The 24661-nt window shown below is 44.3% G+C and overlaps 1 protein-coding gene and 1 long non-coding RNA gene across 7 annotated transcripts in view; one reads left to right on the forward strand and one right to left on the reverse strand.

The window, feature by feature from the left end:
• Positions 1–19266, forward strand: part of LOC117347225 — a 118375-nt gene extending 99109 nt beyond the window's left edge. Inside the window, exon 3 of the long non-coding RNA XR_004536749.1 lies at positions 19140–19266. This is a non-coding gene — a long non-coding RNA (uncharacterized LOC117347225). The remainder of the gene's footprint in view (positions 1–19139) is intronic.
• The window catches only part of PLXNA2 (plexin A2), a 742509-nt gene that overhangs the window by 132400 nt on the left and 585448 nt on the right, over positions 1–24661 (reverse strand). For all 6 annotated transcript variants that reach the window (XM_033917847.1, XM_033917849.1, XM_033917848.1 and 3 more), the window contains 4 exons: positions 21605–21758; positions 19307–19403; positions 14556–14670; positions 708–908 (listed from right to left, as the gene is read on the reverse strand). In XM_033917847.1, the coding sequence (XP_033773738.1) occupies positions 708–908; positions 14556–14670; positions 19307–19403; positions 21605–21758 (567 nt within the window). The remainder of the gene's footprint in view (positions 1–707; positions 909–14555; positions 14671–19306; positions 19404–21604; positions 21759–24661) is intronic.

The following is a 24661-nucleotide window of genomic DNA, read 5'->3' on the forward strand; positions in this document are numbered from 1 at the left end:
CCCTCCACTTTACTGCATAGTGTTTGCGCTGCAGTTGGGGGGAGCGTGGGGGGTACAACCCCTCACATTATAGAGAAAACGGAACTTTTTCTGATTTTTTTCAGGAAATGTTCCGTTTTCTCTATAATGTGGGGGGTTGTACCCCCCACCCCCCCAATGGCAGCGTAAACACTATGCAGTAAAGATTCCCCTCCCACCCCCTCCGTCGGAGCTCTTTAAAACTAAGTTTTCCCGCGGGGCGCTTGTGTCTTGCTCTGAACTGTCAGGGCTCGATTGTCGGCGGGCTGGTGTCTGGCGTGCGATTGTCCCGTCACCATTTTTTTAGTTTTGCGATTATTTAGTTCATCTATTTGCAGATGTTTTTGAATTGTATATTGTATGGTGATGTTTTCTTTTGATCTGTCTATGTCGGTCTAGTTTAATTATGCGCGTAATGGTGTTATCCGCATAGACGTCTGATATGCGGGCTACAAATGTTTTCAATAAATAAGAACCAAAACAGAAAGCAGCTACTTAAGATGTATTTATTTATTTTAGTCACATTTGACATCCCGCCATATGGCCCAATTAGGCTTCATAGCGCCCAACAGTCCATGTCGTCCCCGATCTCTTTACAGAACAGACAAGCCAGGGCAGAGCGAAGTGGCCAATGAAGTGTCTTTGAGAAAGGAGTGTGGCTTTGGGCCCTCTGCTCCCGCTTTTCTTACCGAGTTATTCTGGCACTGGACGCTTGAGCTGTTGAAACGTAGGGCCGGCACCCGGTGGACGACTCCCTGAATGTTCAGCACGCACTCGTATCCACGCTGCCCCGATTGTGGCTGCGGCAGGTTCCGTGCCTTCAGTGTGATCGGTTTCACTTCCCCAAAAGGGATCAAGATTTCCTCTGTGGGAACGAGCTGAGGACAGTCCTAGAAACGAACAGACAAGAAGTGAGGATTACACATACATTGCTCATCATTTACTCTATCAAGCAGTATGAGAGGCCTCTGCTCACATTCCTGGTGGTGGCATGGCATCAATTCTGCATTTTCAGTTGCAAGGGGTAGGGAGACTCGGCAGTACTTCCAGGAGACCCACCCTAACTAGCTGGAATGCAGGTGGAGGACCCTCACACAATTCTGATCAGTGCACAATAGAACGACACGGGAACAGTATTTGTCCAAGTCCCCATCCCCATGGATAACCCATCCCATGTCACTCTTTAGTGGCTCTCTCAAACTCAGTCCTTCTACATTAGCATTCTTCAGTGCAAGGCTGAGGGTCATTGGCTGAGCCCATACAGACTCTGATTCTTATGTGAGCCAAGTATAGGACAGTCAAGTCATTGTGACATCACTGATGAGGTTGGCTCTTAGGCATTGGTGGAATGAGGCTTTATGACGTCACAATCTCAGCTCTGGAATGTTGCTACTCTTTGAGTTTCTGCCAGGTATTTGTCACCTGGTTTGGCCACTGTTGGAAACAGGATACTGGGCTTGATGGACCTTTGATCTGTCCCAGCATAGCAATTTTTATGTGAGCTAAGTATAGGACAATGAAGCCATTGTGACATCACTGCTGAGGTTGACTCTTAGGCATTATGACATCATAATATCTGGTCTAGATATCAGAGACTGTCATTCTTTAGTGTTCATTTAAACCTCAGTCCTTCTACACCAGCATCCTTCAATGCAAGGCTTGAGAGTCAGTGGCTGGGTCCATTCAGACTCTGATCCTTCCCTCTTTCCTTACAGAATGTCACCGGATAGTTTCCCATGGTTAACTGTGGGGACAGCCGCTGCCCCGCCACCACAATGCAAGGTGGGTGCTGGGGCAGTAGCCTTAAATAATGAAGAATTAAATAATGAAGAAGCAACAAAGTAGGTGGAAAAAGGGAAACGTCTGATCTGCGAGAGATTTGATCATATTCTGTGATTAGTCAAGGCCTTTTCATACAATCTGTCTCAGAAAGAAAACATTTTCTGCACAGCTGTGGAAAAAGACTGTCAACGGCTTTACGCACACGGTTATGATGCAGATGGGTTTTGATCCCATTTCTCCCACCAACAGTTTGGAAGACCCAGGTCAACCCATTATATTTGTCTGTGCTTCGGTTTAGCCAACGGTTCTACTACTACCTATAATTTTTATAGTGCTGCAAGCACATGATTACATTAATAATAATAACTTTATTCTTTTATACCGCCATAACCAAAAGTTCTAGGTGGTTTACACTAAAAAGAGCTGGACAATCAGCGAAATACAATAATACAGTACAAAATGCAAATATTTGTATAATAGAACTCACAAAGTAATAAACTTATCGAACAAAGTGGTCTTAATTAATTTCCGATAACATAGCTTGCTGAATCCATTTACCTAATCAAGATTGTTGCCAAGGTCCTATCTAAGAAGGTCTTATATCTACATCCATTAATTTTTGGATAAGAAAATAAGTAGAAGTTTCTAGTTTCTCTTGATGGTCCACGCAACACAAAATGAGGAAAAAGGGAAGCTGGAGACAATTAAAGCAGATACAGGAAAATCTGAATAATACTCTTGCCTCCAAAGGCAGCCAATGAAGGAAACGATAACATGGACTAATATGGTCGTTCTTTTTTAAACCAAAAATCAATCGAACAGCTGTATTCTGAATTATCCTTAATTTCCTTAGAATTTTTTGTGGTGCTCCTAAATAGATGATGTTACAATAGTCTAAAATAGATAAAACTAATGCCTGCACCAATAGTCTGAACGATAAATTTCCACAATATAAAAAAGCATTTTTGTACCACTAAGGGCTCCTTTTACTAAGGTTCGCTAGCGTTTTTAGTACACGCAGGAAATTACCGCACGCTATGCTTCTAGAACTAACGCCAGCTCAATGCCGGTGTTAAGGTCTAGCGTGTGCTATTCCATGCGTTAAAGCCCTAACACGGCTTAGTAAAAGGAGCCCTAAGTTCGTGTGTTTTGCTAGTGTTATATGTCGGTCTAGTGCAGTGGTCTCAAACTCAAACCCTTTGCAGGGCCACATTTTGCATTTGTAGGTCCTCGGAGGGCCTCAGAAAAAAAATAGTTAATGTCTTATTAAAGAGTTTGAGGGGAACGGTTAATCTGCTGGCTGGGTTGGAGGGCAGAGGGGAGAACAGGACAATCAAGCCATTGTGACATCACTGAGGAGGTTGACTCTTATTGGTGGAATGAGGCATTATGACATCACAATCTCAGCTCTGATTCCCAAAGACAAGCAGGATGTCATGGATACAGTGGTCTCCAACTCCAACCCTTTGCAGGGCCACATTTGGGCTTTGTAGGTACTTGGAGGGCCTCAGAAAAAAATAGTTAATGTCTTATTAAGGAAATGACAATTTTGCATGAGGTAAAACTCTTTATTTTATTTTATTCAATTTCTATCCCATCCTCCCAGTAGCTCAGAATGGGTTACAAGGTTTATTGTTTATAAATCTTTCCTTTTGGCTAAGTCCTAATAATAATATTAGCTAGAGACATAGGATCAAGAAACTTTTATTTTGCTTTTGTGATTATGATAAACATACTGAGGGCCTCAAAATAGTACCTGGCGGGCCGCATGTGGCCCCTGGGCCGCGAGTTTGAGACCACTGGTCTAGTGTGACTCCCAGAATTTTGATAGATTTTATAAAAACGATAGGTCTGATATTCAATTTAGAGAAAAAGCAGGAAGTGCAGCAGACAACGGTTCCCCATAGACTTTGTGCAGCTGAGCCATACATTACTTCAATTGTGATGGGCATCCACCCATGGGGTTTTTGTACTGTGTACCTCTTGTTGGCATTATCTTTTGTACTGTTTCAGAATGTTCTGCTCGTGGTTGTTTGTTCCTTTGCAATTGTTAATAAAGATATAATTTAAAAAAAAACCCCAGAACATTTGGAGTCTTCTTTACACGGGGAAACACTTTAAAATCACCCCATAAAAGGACCCACTTTTATTGGTCAACATGGGATAACTATTTAGTCTGAGCTCTTTTGCTCAGTTCCTTTGTTTGTTTTTTTTAGAAGCACCATTCAGCCATATTTTGGCAAACCTTGTAAGGACTTTTTGCGCACACATCTGCACTTCCTTTCCTGCAGGTACTTTATAGCAACCCACCCCCCTCCCTAACTACTGCTGTCCCAAGAAAGCCTCCAGACTTCTGCAGGTAAAAGAAAACAACATGCTCTACAGCATATTCAAAAACTCCTTTTCTGTGGGAAAACCAACATTTTGCCCATGGAAAGAGCTTCCATTAACTCCCTTCTTGAAGTTTGTTCCCTCAACAAAATAATTCAGACCCAGAAGGAGTCAAACGGTTGCAGGCGGAGTCAGAAGCAATGCTGGGTGGAGTCAGAGTTGATAAAGTGCAGTGGAGGTGTGGCCTAGTGGTTACAGCAGCTGCCTCGGCACCTTGAGGCTGCAAGTTCGATTCCCACTGCAGCTCTTTGTGACTCTGGGCAAGTCACGTAGCCCTTCATTGGCCCAGGTACAAAACAAGTACCTGTCTATGATTGTAACCACATGGAAAAAGCGGTATATCAAGTCTCATCCCTTTTACCGACTCTTGACTCCAGCTTCAAAGTAAAAACCTACAGCATTAAAATATGGTAAATTTATCATTTTACACTTAACAATTTTTTTTTGTTCAGCTTCTTTGTTCAAACATCAAATAAATGTATATTTGTGGTCTATTAGTCTTATGTTAGTGCATAAAGAAATACCCTATGCTTCTGTATTTAATCCAGATTTGCTTAGATTTCTTCTACATAGTAGGAGTTGGAGTTAGAATCGGGTCAGACAGGAGAAAAATAGGAGTTGGAGTCGGACGTTTGGTGGTACTGACTCCGCAGCCCTGCTAGGAGAAGCAGAAATCTTTAAGACAGAGGTCAGGAAGCCTGGACCAACAAAAAGTGTTCCTTTTTCTCCACAGCCGAGATTTAGAAATAGATCAGGGTCATAGAGAAGGAAAGCCTTAAACAGGAAGTTGTAGCGTCCATAGAGAAAGGAAAGCTGAAGCATTAAGTCCCCTTCGCTGTCCAGAACTCAAGAACATAGTCTCAGTAGATATCTTAAAGCTTTCCCTATTAGGCTAGGAAGAGTCACAAAGGATTGTTAACCTAGAAAAATCCTTTAGATCTTGATGGACATGTCAGAAATTGAAAGCTCTTCCCCAGGGCCCGAGGGTATGCGAAGGTAAAGAAGCGGACGGCAGGCCGATGTCTTGATTCAAATGAAAGGCTAAGTTCGAGACGACAGCCTTAAATTCAGTAATGCACCTCCACCAAAGCTGTGGCAATCAAGCGGAAGACTTTAATTGTTGAAATATAGAGGCGAAAGCAACATAAAGGACTAGCTAATGGCTTAAAACATACAAAGACATTTAACTCTGCTTCCATTACTCTCCCCGGAGTATTATTCTGCTAAAGAAATCTTAATGGAAACCACAAAGTGCACAATCCTGGGCTCTTTGTACCATTAAATATTGCAATTGACCTCAAAGACAGCCTCTGCTTCAATCTTTAGACGCTTTAACGATTGGGGCTTCTGCTCACAAGTTTCAAAGTTATGCTAATTCAACCCCCCTCCCCCCTTTTTTTTTGGGGGGGGGGGGGTCTATCTTTAGCATAAAGTGTAACACTTTGAATTCCAAACAGAAATTTGGGCTCCACACAGCCCTTCAAAATGACCACCAGTTAGAATCCAATTTGAGCTCCAGAACAGGCCAGGACCTAAGTGCTGATACTTCTGATCATTCCTCTAGCGCTGCCAGACGTACACAGCACTGGACAATCCCCGCTTGATAGAGCTTACAATCAAAACAAAACAAGAGGGGATGATAATACAAGACACTGGTACGTTACAAGCGAGCAAGAATTAGGAGTTAAAAGCAGTTTCGAAAAAGTGCCCATAAATGACTGAAGGGTAGTGACCACCACTTCATACTGAAAATACCACCATGCAGGGACTGCCAAAGCCCCACAGCAGTCCTTGGATAAACCAATGCAACTGTGAAGGGACCGTTAATTGGGCATTCCTACAATTGTTCCCAAGCATTTGGGACAAATACCTTCGAGGGACGATACTGAAGCAGGCTCTCAAAGTTACGGCAAGAAAGGAATTCTCCAGGTATCTGAACAACCGCATTCCTAGGCTCTTAACAGTGGCAAAGGTAACCACAGAACCCATAAGAGTAGGGCTACCAGACGTCCGGATTTCCCCGGACAGCTTTTCAAAACCCGGCACTTTGTCCGGGTTTTGAAAAGCTTCCCCGTCAAAATTGCGTCGGGTAGGGGCATCCGTGCAAGCAAGACCACGCACACATTATTCGGTTAACATGCAATAAAGACCTTCTCTCTGGATTAAATAAATAGCAGATACTCAGCGATGCCCCCCACAGTTAAAATATAGGTGGTGCTGTTATCTTGCATTGAATTTGGCTGTTAACCTTCATCCAAGGCAAGGCAAATCATAGGTTGCATACGCAGGAGTTTCGTCAGCCGTAAGCCTGAAGTCATTATGCCATTGTATAGATCCATGGTGAGGCCCCACCTGGAATACTGTGTGCAATTCTGGAGGCCGCATTACCATAAGGATGTGCCGAGACTGGAGTCGGTCCAGAGAATGGCCACCCAGATGGTCTCGGGACTCAAGGATCTCCCGTACGAGGAACGGCTGGATAAGTTGCAGCTGTACTCACTCGAGGAACACAGAGAGAGGGGTGACATGATCGAGACATTCAAGTATCTCAGAGGCCGCATCGAGGTGGAAGAAGATATCTTCTTTTTCAAGGGTCCCGCAGCAACAAGGGGGCATCCGTGGAAAATCAGGGGCGGGAAACTGCACGGGGACACCAGGAAATTCTTTTTCACTGAAAGGGTGGTTGATCGCTGGAATAGTCTTCCACTTCAGGTTATTGAGGCCAGCAGCGTGCCTGATTTTAAGGCCAAATGGGATCAACACGTGGGATCTATTCTCAGAGTAAAGGGAGGGGAGGGTCATTAGGGTGGGCAGACTAGATGGGCCGTGGCCCTTATCTGCAGTCTATTTCTATGTTTCTATGTAACTGCAGGTGATTAGGGGCCTTCCTGTTTATTCCTGTAGAGTAGTCGCAAGTCACTATCTTACACTTTTCAAGCTCTAAAGCATGACTCGTATTCCGTGAGAGCCGCTAAGCTCACATTATCCCTCTCCTCAAGTCATTTGATTGGCTCCCCATCCGTCTCCAAATACAGTTCAAACTCCTCTTACTGACTTACAAGTGCATTCATTTGACAATTCCTCAGTATCTCTCCTCACTTATTTCCCCCTATGCTCTGCCCACATGAACTCCGTTCGTTGGATAAGTCCCTTCTCCTCCACCGCCAACTCCAGACGCTATCCATTCTCTCTTTCTGCGCCGTATGCCTGAATCAATACGTCATGCTCCATCTCTAGCAGTCTTCAAATCAAAGCAAAAAGCCCACTTTTAACTCCCACATTGTCAGTTGCCTAGACCCATGCTATATCATTCCTTCTACCAGAATCTCCTCAACCCCAAGATGTCCTGTCTGTCTTCAGAGCAGGGACCGTCTATTGAATGTTAAATGTACAGCACTATAAAAATGATAAGTTGTAGCAGAAAAGCAAAGGCAAGGGAAGGAGCGAGGGAAGAACATTGTCTGCTTTGTTGACGATTCTATTAAGTTGCAAAACCCAACCTGGGATAACCCAGACATGAAGGATTAAACCAGGACTCCCCGTGATCAGTCCTGGCTACTGTCTGTTGCATTTCCTCTTTCTCTTTTTGCCTCAGACAATGAGAAAATCGTACACAAAAGCCATCGCTGAGAGCGTGATTGTCTGAAGGAGCCTTTTAAGTGCTCAAGAGAAAGACGTTGAGTACATTAGATGAGTCCCTGGGCCACCCCCCCCCTTCTCAATAGTTAAAAAAAGATGGGTTTCCAGATACAAAGAAGAATCTACAGACTAACATGAAAATAAATTACATTCCCATCTGTCTCTTCTGCTTAAGGAGAGAATCTTTTCAGCATGCCCCCATCAATGTTTGCAGGAAGTCATATGTTCAATGCTGTCTGAATTTGGCTGATTTTGAAAGACAGACACTTCTTGCTCCAAAGGTTGAAGCTCGTTTTCTGGATCTAGTCTGATTTGTCTTTTATTCACATTCATATGAAGGGTTATTTTTGCCCATTTTCTTAAAGAATGCAGGAGAAAAAAAAAATGCACCTCAGTGCAGCTGAGAAATCCAAAGTCTCCTGACACATGAGAGTACTCAGTGCGATAAAACAGACGAAAGAAAAAGTAAAAGCCTATTGGCTATGGAGCATCCAAAGTGAAGGTCCACTGCAAGGGATTGGTTGCTTCTTGAGGACATATTCCGGAGAGCGAGAGGGCTCCAGAACATCAAGACGCTGACTCAATACTCTCCTTCCCCTGGAGTCTGTCCACATTTGCTTTCTTCTTTGAAGTGGCCTGTGGTTTGGCTTACCAGCATAAGTACCATATATACTCGAATATAAACTGATCCAAATAGAAACAGAGGTTACCTTTTTTTTCCCCTCAAAAAAAAGGGGAAAAAAGGTTGACTCAAATATAAACCGAGAGTTACATTCAAATATAGAAGTGATAATATTCCCTCTCCTTCCTTCAGATGCTCTCTTGAGGTGTCAGGTGCTGTCGGGCGGATAGGATGCTGTAGAGGGTGGCAAGGTGCTGCTGGTTGGAGAAAGCTAGCATAAGGATTGGGGGAGGGGGGGATTGATCAGTGGGGGGAGAAGGAGGAGCTGGCATCATAGGGAACCTGGACATTGGTGTTTATAGCTGCCCCTACAACAGATACTTAGATGTACCTTGAGGCAGGTGTAAAGAATGGCCTCTATTTTTCCTCACACAGATATGCATTATCTATATGAAATAGGAAATGAACATCTATCTTACTGGTCAGCCCAGACCTTTCTCTGTCCTCTTCATGTTCCAGACCCTGCAAAAGCCTACTTTATATGCCCTGGTGGTCCAGCGGTGAACCACAGGCAGGAGCGATCCTCGCAAAAATGGCTGCCACGAGTTCTCTCGGTCTCGTGAGGTCACTGCAGGAATTCGCAGCACTCATCTTCGTTAGTGGTTCTGCATGGGGCAGGAGCATAGGAGGATCACTCCTGCCCCAGTTCACCACTGGACCACCAGGGCTGAAGGCAAGCCCAGGGGAGGCAACAGGTTCAGGAGGGGGGCGGGGGTGACTCGAACATAAACCAATTTTTTGGCCCAAAAACCTCTTTATATTCTAGTATAAATGGTACAAAATTTGGTGCCATTTTTCATCTGCACTCTTACTGAAAAACCTAAAATGCACTTTTAATTAATTTTGATAATTCTGCAAGGAAAGCTAGGGACCTCCCTCCATTTCAAAATCACTGAGTTTTGGAACAACCTTACCTCCCCTCTTCGGAACTTGAGCTCTCTCCAAGTTTTCCGCAAACATCTGAAAACCTGGCTTTTCTCAAAAAATGTAAGTCTCCCTCCAACTTAGGAATCAAGGAAACTCTTATATCTTGGCATCCCAAGTCCTCTAAATTTTCTTCACACTTCTACCTCTAACCCTCTGTTGTAGTTCCTTCCTATTTCTCCTACTGTAAACCGCGTCGAGCTCTACGAACATGGAGATGATGCGGTATACAAACCTAAGGATTAGATTAGATGTAAACTGCTTTGGTACTGAACGCGGTGAATCAAGTCATAATAAATTTGAAACTAGCTGAAAACAGTTTGGGGATCAAGTTACAAATGCCAGTAACGCACAGTTTGTAAATTGACCGAAGTCGTATGGATAGTGCTGGGGTGAAAAAGGTCTAGATGTCCTGATACTATCTGCGTAGAGAGAGGGATGGCGCAGGGGGCAGGAACCAAAACCATAGCAAGCAGATCTACAAGGGAAGGTAGGTGGAACCCTTACACCACCACAGAGCTACCATAAGCGCTCACACTTAATTCCTATTATATCTGTGGAACTTACAGTCCTAACTTGACGTACTGGATTCCTGCTGTGCTGGTGCCCGGGCAACTTCCGGATATTCGCTGCCAGCAGCCATGGACTGAATACTTTGCTCAGTCTCTCCCTCTTTGGGACCAATAGTTGTCTTCTTATTCCTTTGGGTTTCCAGCGGAGTCAGAACCAGGACTGGGACTTGGTGCTGTGACCTTCTCTCACAATCGCTAAGAATTGTTTTCTCCTAGTTCCCTTCCAGCTGAATGTGGGCCATACAGCAGAGCTCCTCCAGGAACCCTGAAATTATGGGTTAGTAGCCAGAAATTCTGACTAGTAGCCATCACCACTGTGTAAGGACTGGGAAGCCTCACCCAAAGGGCTGCGATTGTTTTCTCATTATCACCTTCACTTCTGGCTGTAACAGAAGGCTTGATCCGGGAATCAAACAACTGACCCACCAGCATGGCCAATACACGTCCAGTCTTAGATAAACCTCATTGTCTGGGTTAATTATCGCACTATAAATGACAGCAAACGTCACATCGCGGGCAGACAGGCTGGCAGCTAATCACACACGCACACATCCATATGCATCTGTTCCTCATTAGTGTGGATACTTGGGGTGGGGAAGGGGGGAGGGCTTTGACCTCACAATCCAGTCTCAATAAGCTCCGACACACGAACAGAATACCTCATATTTTTGAGGCGTACAGTCACGTAGAAAATAAAACCCCCAAAGTGAATAATGTCATCAATGGTGCAGTCAACGTATTCGACAGGTTGGGCTGAAAATCATTTCGTGCTCCTCGTTGAACATGAATGGGGAAATGCCTACCAGCAGAATTCCTAAAAATGTAATTACAAAATACGCTCAACATCTTGTCTGACAAACTGCTAACATTCTGTCATTAGGATCAGAAATCTTAAATTAGTGACAAAGAAATAACACTTCTTTTTTTTTTTTTTAATGAAGGATAAAAAAAAGAAATGAAAAAGTCACAAACCTCTGCATTCCTAGGAAACTGACACTGAAGGTCTGTGATTTGTTTCAGGCCCAGGTAAGAAACAGGTTATAATGATAGGATTAATTAGCAACTGGGTCTGGCCTGTGGGTCCATCATGCTGCCTTGAGAACAAACAGGAGAAGCAAGAAACAGCAACGCAGGTGACCAATTGGTGCTCAATGACTTTTGTTTTGCAATAGATTTGACACAATCATGTTTTGGCCCAAATGGGCCTGCCTCAGGAGTCTTGTTGTCTAATTGTGATAAATATGACGTGCAGATTCACATACCCACGCTATTCATTAAGTTAACATTAAAACACATCGTCTAAAAAAAAAAGGTTACATCGAAACCAAGTGAAATACAACAGTTCGTAATCGGCAAAATTTCTGAGAAGCCCAACACTCAAGATAAGAATATGCGCCGCTGACCGCACCAAAGTGAAAGTAAAAGGACCTATGACCTCAGATGTTGGGTTGCAACCATTGCGAGACCCTGTGGCTAGAGAGGTGTTGGGTATAAATGAAAAATGAGGATACTGTAAACTCAGATACCCAGGAGAGTGGGGAACAATGGACGATAACAAGAATAAGAAAGAACATCCTACAGGTGGCCATAGTCTATGGCCGGCAACTGGAATACAATACTGGCAGCGTGCACAGGAAGAACAAGGCAGATTGGGTGGACCAGTTGGTCTTTGTTTAGCATCATGTCCTATGGTCTCATTTTTATATTTATTTCTTATAAGTTATTACCACCTTTATGAAGACATTCACCCAAGCTGGTAGACAAGCGTAGCATTATATGAACAATCTACAATTTATAGCAAAATAAAGTATCAGGAGACTATGACTGAGGCAGAGATTTCCCACACAAAAGTCATCATAGTTACAAAAATACAAATCAGTTCATTTTGAAAGGTATTGCCAACTGCATAAGCAATCTTCGGGCTTCAGCAGCTGGGAGTGTTAGAATGGGCAGGACACCCATACTGGTAGGCGACGTGGCCTCCCAGTTCCAGACATTAGATGACGACTCAGACTGCCACAGATCCTTCTGTATGAGTCCAGGTGGGATAGTCTATGTCCTTCGGGAGCCCAAGAAAGTTGGATATACAGAGTAGAAATCTCTGAAAATTTATCTTGAATAAACAGAAGAAATGGGACTTGAAGTGTGCCAGTTAACAGAAATGTTCTGGATTTTTGTTTTCTTCAGAAAGCTATATCAGAAAGTTTGGAACCTCTGGCAGGAAACAGTTTTTTGATCGTAAGTAGTGGCAGGTATTACAGTAAAATCATGTATCCTGTAGGCACAACAGAAAGCAAAGCAAAGAGCTTGCCAAAGACAGAGTGTGTGCTCTGCTTCTGGGAGGTCGGGAGTGGGGTGGGGGAGGGGGGATTGAAATGGGGAGTAATGAATGCATCTGACAGTTCTAGTGATTGCACTAAGGAGAAGGAAAGTTTCTGACAGAGGGGAGCACAAAACGGACCCCGGGGGTGTCTGCGGCACATGCACTCTGGATGTGATAGTGCCAGCTCGTCGCTCTTTCGCTGAATTTATCAGATGAGTGACTAGCGCACCAAAACCCCGCAGGGGCTTGTGGAAGCTGAAGACTTTGCTAGAGAACGGAATATATTAAAAACAAATGCACTGCTGGGAGCATTCAATCCCATTGATATGCCATTTTCAGGCTCAGATATTTTTTCTCCACCAATATGTAATTTCATTTTTAATCTCCAGCTTGCAAATGCAATAAGATCTTGAGTCCCCATTTTTTAAGTGTGCGTGTATGTGTGGTCTGGGTTGGAGAGAGAGAGAGACTGGGATAGCGTATTTATCTCCTTGCTTGTGCCTGAATCCAATGAAAATTCTAATCAACGCAGGTGCCAGAGGTCGGCATCTGTCTCCTGTCTTGTACTGTTGCACCGAAATTGTGACTCATGTTTGTTTTGAATTTATAATTAAGCCGCAGAGATGGAAAAGTTTTATTTAAAGTACTCGGGGACGGATGCACAAAGCTCCAACACCACGGTACAAAAATACTGTCATGGCAGTGGCGCAGTAAGGAGCAGACCATCATGGGCGCCATCTTCACAGGAGCACCGTCACTGGCATCTCTCCTCCTCTTTAAACATTCACCAGCACGAGCAGCATTTTACATGCAAGGAATCCTTTTCTGCAGTGGGGTCTCACTTCGGGGCAATCATAGGTGGTCTTGGTTCACTGGGGAAACTAAAGTGGGGCAGGGGGGTGGGGTGAAAATCCTTGGGATGGCAGGGGCTGGTTTCCGTACCTGACTCCAGAATTATAGGACATTCTGCAGAAATAATGAGCTGAAACATAGAGGCAGGTAGTCCCTAACCAACCCCCCTCTCCACCTCCCCCCATTTTATCCCTTGCTTCTAGTAGGCTACCCCCAACCCTCTGTGACCCTCCTTTTCTTCCTCCCCAACCCCTCCCTTCTCTGACACTTTGCCCCGTGCACAATCTACTCCTATCCCATTAGTCAGTATATTAATATTTTCTTAACCATCTTTCAACAGAAATTATGAAAGTTTACAATAAAAAAAGCAATATAAAATCAGAGTTTAGAGAAAGCATGAAATGTAATAGTCAACTGTCCCCTAGAAACCTCAGAGGCGACTCAGGTGAACCAACATTTCAAAATTGGGGGAGCTCGAGCACCCACACAGCTGGCTCAACAAAGAGTTGATGTTTAGGAAGGGAATATCACCCGTAATCATCGTTTGAAGGGTTAATTAGTCTTAGACATAGCATTTGGAGGAAAAGATGGTTTCCTATGGAAATAAGCCATATCCTACTTCCCAAAAAATCGGTTTGAGCCCTTGTTTGAATATTGGGAGGGAATCCAGTTCCCTTTGACGTTGAGGTATGAAGTTCCACAAGACTGGAGCTTCACAGGAAAATGTAGACAAGGGGGGAGGCAGCCCTGTTCTAAGAGGGCTACTGGGCTTGATGGACCATTGGTCTGACCCAGTAAGGCTATTCTTAGGTTCCGGGTATCGCTGCAGGAACAGATATTTAATGCTGGTGCCCGGATAGGACCTGGCATCGAATATAGCCCTTTCAAACCAAGCCACTTCTCAATTGGTTCTTTTTTTCAAGGTTTTACTTCTCCTTTTGAAATTCTGATGCTAATCATCAGCTCAACAAAATGTAGAGTTTGATGCCAAGCAGTCTGGTTGGAATTTGGCTGAAAAATCTCCTTGAAATGCTGCTTCGTACGTTAATGCCATCTGGATCTTTCATGCCCTCCTGCCTCCTGCTTCAGCTCTACCTTTGGGGATTTTTATTCTGCTTTGGACTTAGAAGACGTTTCTGACCAAAGCAGCAGCTTAGCGAAAGAGCTGAGAAAGGTCTGGTTGAGAAAAAGCACATGGGGACCCATAAGAGGAGCCTTTTTCCCTCAAATGAGATGAAATCATAAATCAGCAGCAAATACCAGAGAGGGAATTGTTGGCAGTCAAAGCACAGGGAAAGCTATAGGATCCTAACCGCTCGGTCTTTCCACAGTGACACTGGAAACAAAATTAATGCCGCTCTTTCGGTCATACCTCGGACACGTTGACCCGGCCTTCCTGGAAGGAGCATGTGGTGGGGTCGTGCGTACACAAGTTCCGATACTTGCACCAGTGACAGGGAAAAGCACTGTTCACACAGGACAGGCACCTGTAGGGAAGACAGAGACACAACAGCCATTAGGTCCACTGAAAGGAAACACAAGTACTGCGGATGGGAGTGGGAGTGTTGTTGAGGAACAGAAACCAGCTCCCCCTCCCTTATTCCAAATGACCACCATCCCAAGCCTCCATTAAATCCGCAACAGATTCTTACTCTGTACTGTAAGGCCCAATGACAACCATTTTTACACCATAGAGAGGGAAACTGAGACCACCCAACTGAGGACCTGCATTTTGCAAAGGATCTGCCAAACACGGAGCCTCTGGTTCAACACATGCAAGGACGTGAATGGCAGCCCCACACCCAAACCCTAAGGATCTCCCTTCTCCCATTCCACATCCAACTTCTTTCCAGAAGTGCCAGTGGTGTAGTGGGAGCAGGCAAATGATGGGATGTATCAAGAGAAGCTTCGTCAGCCGCAAGCCTGAAGTCATAATGCCACTTTACAGAGCCATGGTGAGACCTCATCTGGAGTACTGTGTGCAATTCTGGAGGCCACATTACCGCAAAGATGTGCTTCGAGCCGAGTCGGTCCAGCGGATGGCCACTAGAATGGTCTCCGGACTCAAGGGTCTCTCATACGAAGAAAGACTGGGCAAATTGCAGCTCTATACTCTAGAGGAGCGCAGGGAAAGGGGGGACATGATTGAGACATTTAAATATGTCACAGGACGTGTCGAGGTGGAAAACGACATCTTCCTTCTCAAAGGACCATCGGTCACAAGAGGGCACGAACTCAAACTCAGAGGAGGGAACTTTAATGGTGACACCAGGAAGTACTTCTTCACAGAAAGGGTGGTGGATCACTGGAACAAACTTCCGATGCAGGTGATCAAGGCCACCAGCGTGCTCGACTTTAAGAATAAATGGGACATCCACGTAGGATCACTACGAGGGTCGAGCTAAAGAACTAAGTCATTAGCACCCAGACTTAATGGGGTGGGTCAGTAGAGTGGGCAGACTTGATGGGCTGTAGCCCTTTTCTGCCGTCATCTTTCTATGTTTCTATGTTTCTATGATTACCAGCCGCTCTTGGGTTCAAAATGGCACTTGAGATCACTAGCCGTAGCCTCACGGGATTTGACGAATGCCCTTATTTGGCTTCATGATCCCTACCAGTAGTACCATGAGACTCCCACTGAGGGCCACAGGAGCCATTTTGAACCCTGAGCTGCCACAGCATAATAACGCAGTATAAAATAAGAATGTGTTGGAAATTTTTATAGACATCTCATTACAAAATTGCTCCTCTTTGCCATATTGTTCCCCTCCTTTCTCTCTATCCCTAATTTCTTTATTCAATTTTCTATTCCGTTGTCCCAGAGGAGCTCAGAATGGTTTACATGAATTTATTCAGGCATTCAAGCATTTTTCCCTGGGCTCACACTCTACCTAATTTACCTGGGGCAATGGAGGGATTAAGTGACTTCCCCGGAGTCACAAGGAGCAGGGGGGGGGTTTGAACCCACAACCTTTAACCACTGTACCACACTCTCCCCTCCTAAGCAATACTGCTCTCCCATCAAGGCCACCCGAAAGGTTAGTATTTCCTAAATGATTTAGGTGGTTCCCCTGTGCTGCACTGGCACACTCTGGGTTTTCATTTCTGTTCTGCCACACTGGACCCTTCTGTCTCACAAGCAGCATTACACCCACTATATGAACCAACAGGTTCTATTGCATGCAGTGGTTTGCAGGGGAGCAGTTTAAGAAATTTCAAATTTTGGACCCCTGTTAGGTTACACAAGTTAGTTCCATGGGGTCTCAAAGTCCCTCCTCGAGGGCCGCAATCCAGTCGGGTTTTCAGGATTTCCTCAATAAATATGCATGAGATCTATGTGCATGCACTGCTTTCAATGCATATTTGTGAGGAAATCCTGAAAACCCGACTGGATTGCGGCCCTCAAGGAGGGACTTTGAGACCCCTGAGTTAGACAGTTCTAAATTTAATCGATGCTGGCACTTTCATCTGGACATAGGGACACTGGATCATCTGTTGTTCTATTGTCCTTTGATACTGAACTTCTGGAAGTCAATATGGGGACAGATTAATCTCATCCTGGAATCAACAATTCCTTTGACATATGAGGTAGTTATATGACATATTATTACATATTAACCCCCCCCCGATAGAAATTATGACTGGGATAGCTATGCAGATGGTAACTCGAAACTGGAAAAACAATGAGCGCTTAAATTTTCCTTTCTATGCTCCAGCTATAGATATGCAAAAAATGAATGCTGGTTTGGGGTCCGTTGACGTCTTTTGTTACTTCACTGTAGTTATCTTTGGTTTTTGTTTGTTTCCACACGCATCCTTCCATCTTAACTGGCCCTTTAAGAATGAACATCCAGGGTGGGATTCATTGAGAGGATGGGTGGGGGGTGAAAAATGGTTGCTCGTGTATATTTGTAAGACAAATGTGCTTTTATTGCTAGATTATGGGCTCCTTTTACGAAGCCGCGTTAGCGTGCGCGACTTTTCATCACGCGCTAGCCGGAAAACTGCCGCCTGCTCAAGAGGAGGTGGTAGACGGCCGGCGGTTTAGGGCGCGTTAAACCGCTAACGCGCCTTTGTAAAAGGAGCCTTATATGTTGTTCTATGGAAAATCAATAAAGAATTAAAAAAGGAAAAAAAAAAGAAATTTCAAACTGAATATTTCTTAAGGGATATCCTGGCAATCCTAAGGGCAGCATTCTCTTAAGACTTCCACTTTCGGTCCCAAATATATTTATTAATGCAGCGGACCATATCCTCCCTCCAGTCCCAGGAACACTTTGCGTTCAGTAAGCTTACTCCCAAGTTTCATCCAAGCAAAACAACCTGCTTGAACTCCAGACACAATGCTCCTCTTGACCACTGGAAAACCTCACCCATTCTCTGCCATGTACACCTCCTAGTGAAGCGACAGCCGTTCAGAGCCAAAGGATGCATTCAGGATGGCTAAGCGGCTTCTGTGTTCTTGGGAACAGGCCAAGTCAATCCCAGCTCAGCTGCATTACCATGCAAGTATCTGCTGTTCTGGTTCCATCTAGGAATTTAAGCTCAGGAGGGGCTCAGCATCTCCCCTAGAACCTGAAGAGTGTGATGAGACATCAGGACTTAGAGGTTTTTCATTTTGTTACTCCAGGGGAGGGCAACCTGTATACTCAGAGGCCCACATGAATGCCACTACTATCCCTTAACGGGCCACAACATTAGATAACATCAGAACCAGAAATACCAAGAGCTCCATGGACTTCCGTGATAAATAAATAAGTAAACATTTCATTAAAAACAATGGAAATTAAATGCCGGAGTGGCTATTCTGAAAATATTTATTTAATACAGTATTTCAAATTGTCAAACTCCCCATGATCTCACAGGCCATATGAAACTCAATAGAAGGCCGTAGGTTGCCCCCCCCCCCTGTCTTAATCTGAGGCTATGCTTTCTTATTTACTTTCTGTTCCCTTTATTGTCTCCCCTCATCTTCTTCAGGCTAACCCTCAAGACCCCCATGTCATCAGGGGGCCGGAAACTATTTTATCTAGTGACACAAGTCAGAATTCATAGGAGAAGTTAATTCGCAGCATATCTCATAGAAACCTAAAGGCCAAATGGCTCATCCAGTCTGCCCATCCGCAGGAACCATTATCTCTTCCTCTCTCTAAGACAGGGGTGTCAAAGTCCCTCCTCAAAGGCCGAAATCCAGTTGGGTTTTCCCCAATGAATATGCATGAGATCTATTAGCATACAATGAGAGCAGTGCAGGCAAATAGATCTCATGCATATTCATTGGGAAAATCCTGAAAACCCGACTGGATTGCGGCCCTCGCTCTAAGAGATCCCATTTGCCTATCCCAGGCCCTCTTGAATTCAGATCTATTTCTCAATTTAACCTTTTAATATCCCTTCTTTAAAAATCATTGGCTCACGTCGCACCTCCATGTTTTCTGTAACAGCTCCTACAATCTGGAACGCTCTTCCTTTATATCTAAAAATGGAAAAGAACCTAAAAAATTTTAAAAGCAATCTAAAATGCTTTCTTTTTAAGGATGCTTTTAATTGAACTATTATATTTTTAGCTATTAATTTTGTACTGTTCCCCTGTTCCTAAGTGTTTTTCCCTTAAATGTTTCTTACTTTTTCTATTACAATTGTATTTCTCCCCCCTTCCCATATGTATCTAAGACCTATAGGTCAATATTTACCCAGTTTGTACGGTTTGTACGGTTGGTAGTCCTGTAATTTTTATAGGAAAGTATGTTCAATTGTTATTTTTGTTTTAATGTTAATGTTTTTACTATGTACAACGCTTTGTAGATTCGAAAACGCGTTTAATCAAAAACTAAATAAACTATAAACTATCTGTCTCCACCACCTCTTCCACACATCTACCCCCTTTCCGTAAAAAAAGTATTTCTTCAGATTACTCCTGAGCCTCTTCACTTCATCCTATGCCCTCTCGTTCCAGAGCTTCCTTTCAAATGAAGGTGACTCTACCTGCAGACAATGACTCAGAGGACCTCGGTGTTCAGAGGGCTGCCAGATGCTCCTGGAAACCCCAGTATCACCAGAAACATGACAGAGTGAGAAAGAGGAGGAGGGTGGGTTGGAAAGGGGTGTGCTGGAGTCTCTTACAATTGGTGGGCACTACAGTTGTAGAACCTGAATTCTGTGCTGACGAACGTTTTCCCCGTCTCTCTGGACTTCAGCTGCAGCTCTACCTCGTACCAGTCTGGGAAGAGAAAAGAAATAGCAGATTCCAAGTAGTTTATAAATGCCTTACACTTTTCACTTGTTACATATTTACAAGGGTTCTGCACAAAAGTTTCAACACTTTCATATTTTCGCGGGAAATGGTTAGGGACGGGAGAAATGGTAAGAGAGCGTGTTAGTAGGACGCTGGGGGAAATATATCGCAAAACAGGGAGATTATGTGGAAAAGTGACGTAATTTGCTTTAATAAGTAGCATTTAAAAATATAAAAGTGTAGAAACCTTTTGAAGATCCCTTGTATATAATGATTAGCTTATGGCATGTCTATCAATCGTAAGTGCACAACAGATAAACATCAGAAATAAACTTGAAACAAAGATGACTTTCTATTAAAAACCAAACTCTCCTTAAGCATTTTATTTAACCCAATATTACTGAGTATCGAGTATCCGCTTCTGGATTATGTGTCAAGATTTTACACTAGGTTTCAAATGTGCACATGACAATAGCAGCCCGACAAATGTGCTCACTGAATGGGAGGACGGTGGATACTATTATGGTCTTTTTGAGGATTACGAAGTAACCCTATTTTTTTTAGGGGGCTGGGGGGAACCCCCCCCCACTACACTTAAAATATTTACTTCCTATCTAGTGTAAGGGTAAGGTTTACCTCGTGATTATGGGAACCCTTTACAGAATTGGATATCTGGAAAGCCCTGATTTGCTGAGACTCCTCAGGCCCCATCCCTTGGGAGGGGCTTGAGGCATCTCAAGCCCCTCCCAAGGGATGGGGCCTGAGGAGTCTCAGCAAATCATGGCCTTCCAGATATCCACGGGCCGCAATTTTCCTGCACACACTTATCTATGCGTGCAATTGTCGGGGCACATTTGTCGGAGCGCTCTGGGTTTTGCGTGGATTTGTCGGTGTACCGGTTTCACTGGTATAAATCCTCATGCCCAAAGTCTGGCATGGAAATCAGCTCTAAGCGCTATACAATAAATGGCAGCAACGTGGAACGTCAACTTATAAAATAGCATCCCGGGCCGATTTCTCGTTGAGTGCCATTTATCGAGGTCTACGTTCATGGGTGCGCTATATGCGTAAAATTACATAACATAACATAAAACTCACTTGTATACCGCAAATACCGTTAAGCTCTACGCGGTTCACAAAGATTAATAATACAAATGAATAAACATCCAATTTCTAACTTCCAAAAGATTCCCTAAAAAGATACGTAACAGTTCTGAGCTAACCAGGAAGTGGACTGGGGGCAGGCCACAGATTGGCTGAAAAGTTATAAGGTGGATGGCGAAATTCAGCAAGTCTACACATAATCAGTGCACCAAAAAAGCAGATTTCACTTGCATGTGGGTGGGGTGGGTGGGGTGGGGTGGGGGATATCTTTCTGGTTCATTTCTTGATTAAATTGTTGGATGGGAGGGGAGAGATATTTATTTTCTGAATTGTCATTAATGGAATTTAAGTGCTTATTTTGTTATTAATGTAAACATAATTCATGGCACTTTGTATTAGCTTTGAAAATTAATAAAGATTAAAAAAATAATAACTCGCACGTAGAAACAACAACTCAGTCGCTGCTTAAACAGGTGTTCAGTGACGCCATTTAAATGACCGGCGCTGTTGACTACACAAATACAGCACAAAACCACACAGAAGTAGGAGTGGACCGAGCCCTTTCCTGCACTGACACAGTGTCCTCTGTTTTCCCGCACTTTTGCTGCGCTGGCTGTGAGACCGACAATTCGGTTTTCTTGCTTTTCTCTTTGGGTCCCATCGGATGCAGACTCTGCTCTTTGCCATCTTTCGACACAGCACATCCAACAGATTATTGGTACTCCTGAAGCAGGTGTTAATGCCGAAACACAGCCCCGTGTCGGGTCTTTTTTCTGTCGGTGTTTTGCAAATAAAAGCATGCTTTATATTTTATACTTGTGTACAGGGAAGTTCTTGGTCCACCCCTACGTCTGTGTGATTTTTAAGTTTTGCTACCTAGGGGTTTTTCGCCTTCATTTTTTTTTCTTTAATAAAAATACAGCACCACCACTGGTGCACTAGTTCGCCCGGCAGCCAAGGCCAGATAGAGGGAATGTTAATAAGCCATGTGCGTTTAGAAATGATTAACGGAAGGAACCCCTCTCTCCCTTTTTCCGCATGAACCATGGAAGACTGGTAGACAGATGCAGTCCAGAACTCACCCTGATCCACAGGAAGGGCAGGGACATCTTTCGCAGCTGGTGACACACAGACAATCTGATTGCCCAAAACTTTTCCTTCGACCTCTGTGAGATTTCCGATGACACAGGTAACACCGACAGAGAGGTCCGGAACCTCACTGACCAGGAGGCTGAGCTGAAGCAGAGAAGGAGGAGGACAGGAAAAAGTGAGATGGGGCTAATACGGTTCTGTCAATCCTATATACAAAGCAACCTAACAACAGTAGGCTAGATGCTTCTAGAAGAGACAGATTTTCTCCCAAGATAGGCAGGTTCCTCTCTCCCTCCCCTGAGATCCACCGAACTTAATATTCAAGAACGCACCTGCAGGTTCTACTTGTTCACTGCTTATCCAAAAACAGTGCAGACTCCATCCACACAGCACAGACATACACACACCTCGAACACAGCACAATACGCATACAGCACGGACAATAGCACAAGCTTCTGTTCCACAGACAGAGAAGCCTCCTCTCCACAAGCCCATCATATCCCTATCTCCTAAGGAAGTGAAGGAATAATCCAGGCTCTCCCCTGAATCTTCCAGCCAAGGTGACAGTAAGTGCCAGTGGGGAAAGGCGCAGTGTTATGTGATCTTCCCTGGGACTGCAGACAAATCTCTGAAAGGTACTGTAACTAAACCGCAGAGGACTTTGGTGCGTTGACAATCCCGCAACAATATTTGCGTGAAGGACAAATATGCATCGCTGCTTCTGCCGTTCCTGTTTGTGCTTTGAGGGGTGGGTTGGGGGGGGAACCCCATGACTACACTTAGAAGTGCTCTTGCTCCCATTGAGGGGTGGGGTGGGGTGGGGGGGAACCCTCCAGTACACTGAAAACTCCCATTCTCCTTCCCTTTATCGGTTTTCGGGAATTTTCAGTGTAGTGGGGAGGGGGGCTTTTTTCCCCTCCACACACCCTTCAGAGCGTAAATGGTAACAGCAGAAGCGGCAGCGTGCATCTGTCCTGCTCGCAAATGTCGACGTGGGATTGTCGGCACGCCAAAGTCTTGCGCGCTTTGGACGGGTCACCAAATGACCACCTCACCTTAAGTATTGTGTGCAATGCTGGTCACTGATCTCAAAATAGTTACAGCAGGATTAGAAAAGGTTCAAAGAAGGGGACCAACATTATTAAGGAGATGAGATTCCTTTCATAAGAGGAAAAGCTTACGAGATTAGGGAGAAGATATTTGGGAGGAGGGATATGACCGAGGTCTACAAAATCCTGAGTGGAGTAGAACGGTAACATAAACCGACTGTTTATTCTTTCAAAAAATACAAAGACCTGGGACACTCCATGAAGTTAAATGGTAATGCTTTTAAAACCATAGGAGGATAATATTTTTTTTTCAGTCAAAGAATAGCTAAGCTCTGGAACTTGCCAGAGGATGTGATAACAGTGTTAGCATATCTGGGATTAAAACAAGGTTGGAGAAGTTCCTGGAGGAAAAGTCTATCGTCAGCCATTAAGACAGATCTGGGAAAAGCCACCCATTATCACAGGGTTTGGTACCAAGGAATCTTGCTACTCTTTGGGATTCTGCCTGGTACTTGTGACCTCGATTGGCCTCTGTTGGAAACAGGATAGTGGGCTAGATGGGCCATCGGTCTGTCCTTATGCTTTTGGTCACTACCAACCTGGGTTGGTTCTGAAGAGCTGTTGCTGCTCTCTGTTCTTAATGTGGGGGGGGGGGACGGAGGAGGGGGTGTCATTTACAGTTCAAGGTAATATTCAGGACTATAGACAGCGCCGATCCCTTTGCCGCTTCTGTGATCTAGGGAAGGCCCTGGTATATTAGTCATAAATACAATTCTGCAGATTCTCTGCAGTTCCCACACTCCAGAGGGATGGATGTGTATCTGCTTCTCCTGCACAGCCATTCCAATAAAATACAGTGATTACATGGACCCTCGTGGCTCCTGCCGCTCCCGATTCCTCTTACAATCCATAAAAATAGGCTATAGGGAAACAACTGTGCTTAGAACATCCAATATCGGTAAAACAAGAAAGAGAAAGCCAGGCAGCGAGGGAGAAATGGGAAGAGCATCGTTAACCAAAATAAATCAGGGAAACCTGGCCCTGCTTTAGCTGCAAGAAGAGAAATTTGGGGTATTCCGCTTTCTACAGATTACTCACTGCACGGGATTTAACAAAATAAATATATAAACAAAATGGATTAAAAAAAAAACAACAACAATGTCCTGAATGTTGAGGCCAGTTCTATAAAGGGTGGCTAAGAAGAGCTTATGCTAGAATTCAACAGTCCTTTCTCAGTTTTTTATACATTCATATAATCCTTCCTTCTTACCCCGCTCCCTCCCCCTTCCCATCCGCCTAGCCAACTCCATCTCGCCTCTTCTAGTGAAACATATCTTGAATACCAGCAAGAGGTTTCTTCTATTAGGTCTATATGCACATATACAGTATACCAGCTTTACAGCTAGTGTAAATGCCTGGCCTTGATGCCAGAGATATGTGTGCGATTACAGTATTCTACAAGTCATACACCTAAGAGAAAGCCCCGCCCACACTTCACCCAGACTCCGCCCATGTAGCACTCTGAATGCTATAAATATCCTTACAGAATAGTGTGTAGGATTTTCAGCATTTACACAAATAAAACAACATACATGTATTCTAGTCATTTGTGTGAATTTGCTCCAGGGGTGATGGACAGAAACTGCAGGAAGTCGAAGCAGATGGGTTCGAGGTGTGCCCTGATTCTGGGACTGAAGGCAGGTGCTGATATCGGAGACCTCCAAGATCTGGAATATATGCGATTCCATTTCTGCAGGGGGTAATGTGTTAGGCTTACCGGCAGACTCCATACTCTTGTGGATAAGGCTGGACCATTCTGGTTTTAGTCCTGGTGCCTCTATGGATATGCAACCCCCATTTTCCCAAAAATGTGGGACCTAGAGGTCCACAGGCACTAAGGGGGAAAACCTGAGATTGGCTTGGTCTATTCCAGGGGTCTCAAAGTCCCTCCTTGAGGGCCGCAATCCAGTCAGGTTTTCAGGATTTCCCCAATGAATA

Source organism: Geotrypetes seraphini, chromosome 13 (genome assembly GCF_902459505.1).
Source record: "Geotrypetes seraphini chromosome 13, aGeoSer1.1, whole genome shotgun sequence".
Taxonomy (NCBI): domain Eukaryota; kingdom Metazoa; phylum Chordata; class Amphibia; order Gymnophiona; family Dermophiidae; genus Geotrypetes; species Geotrypetes seraphini.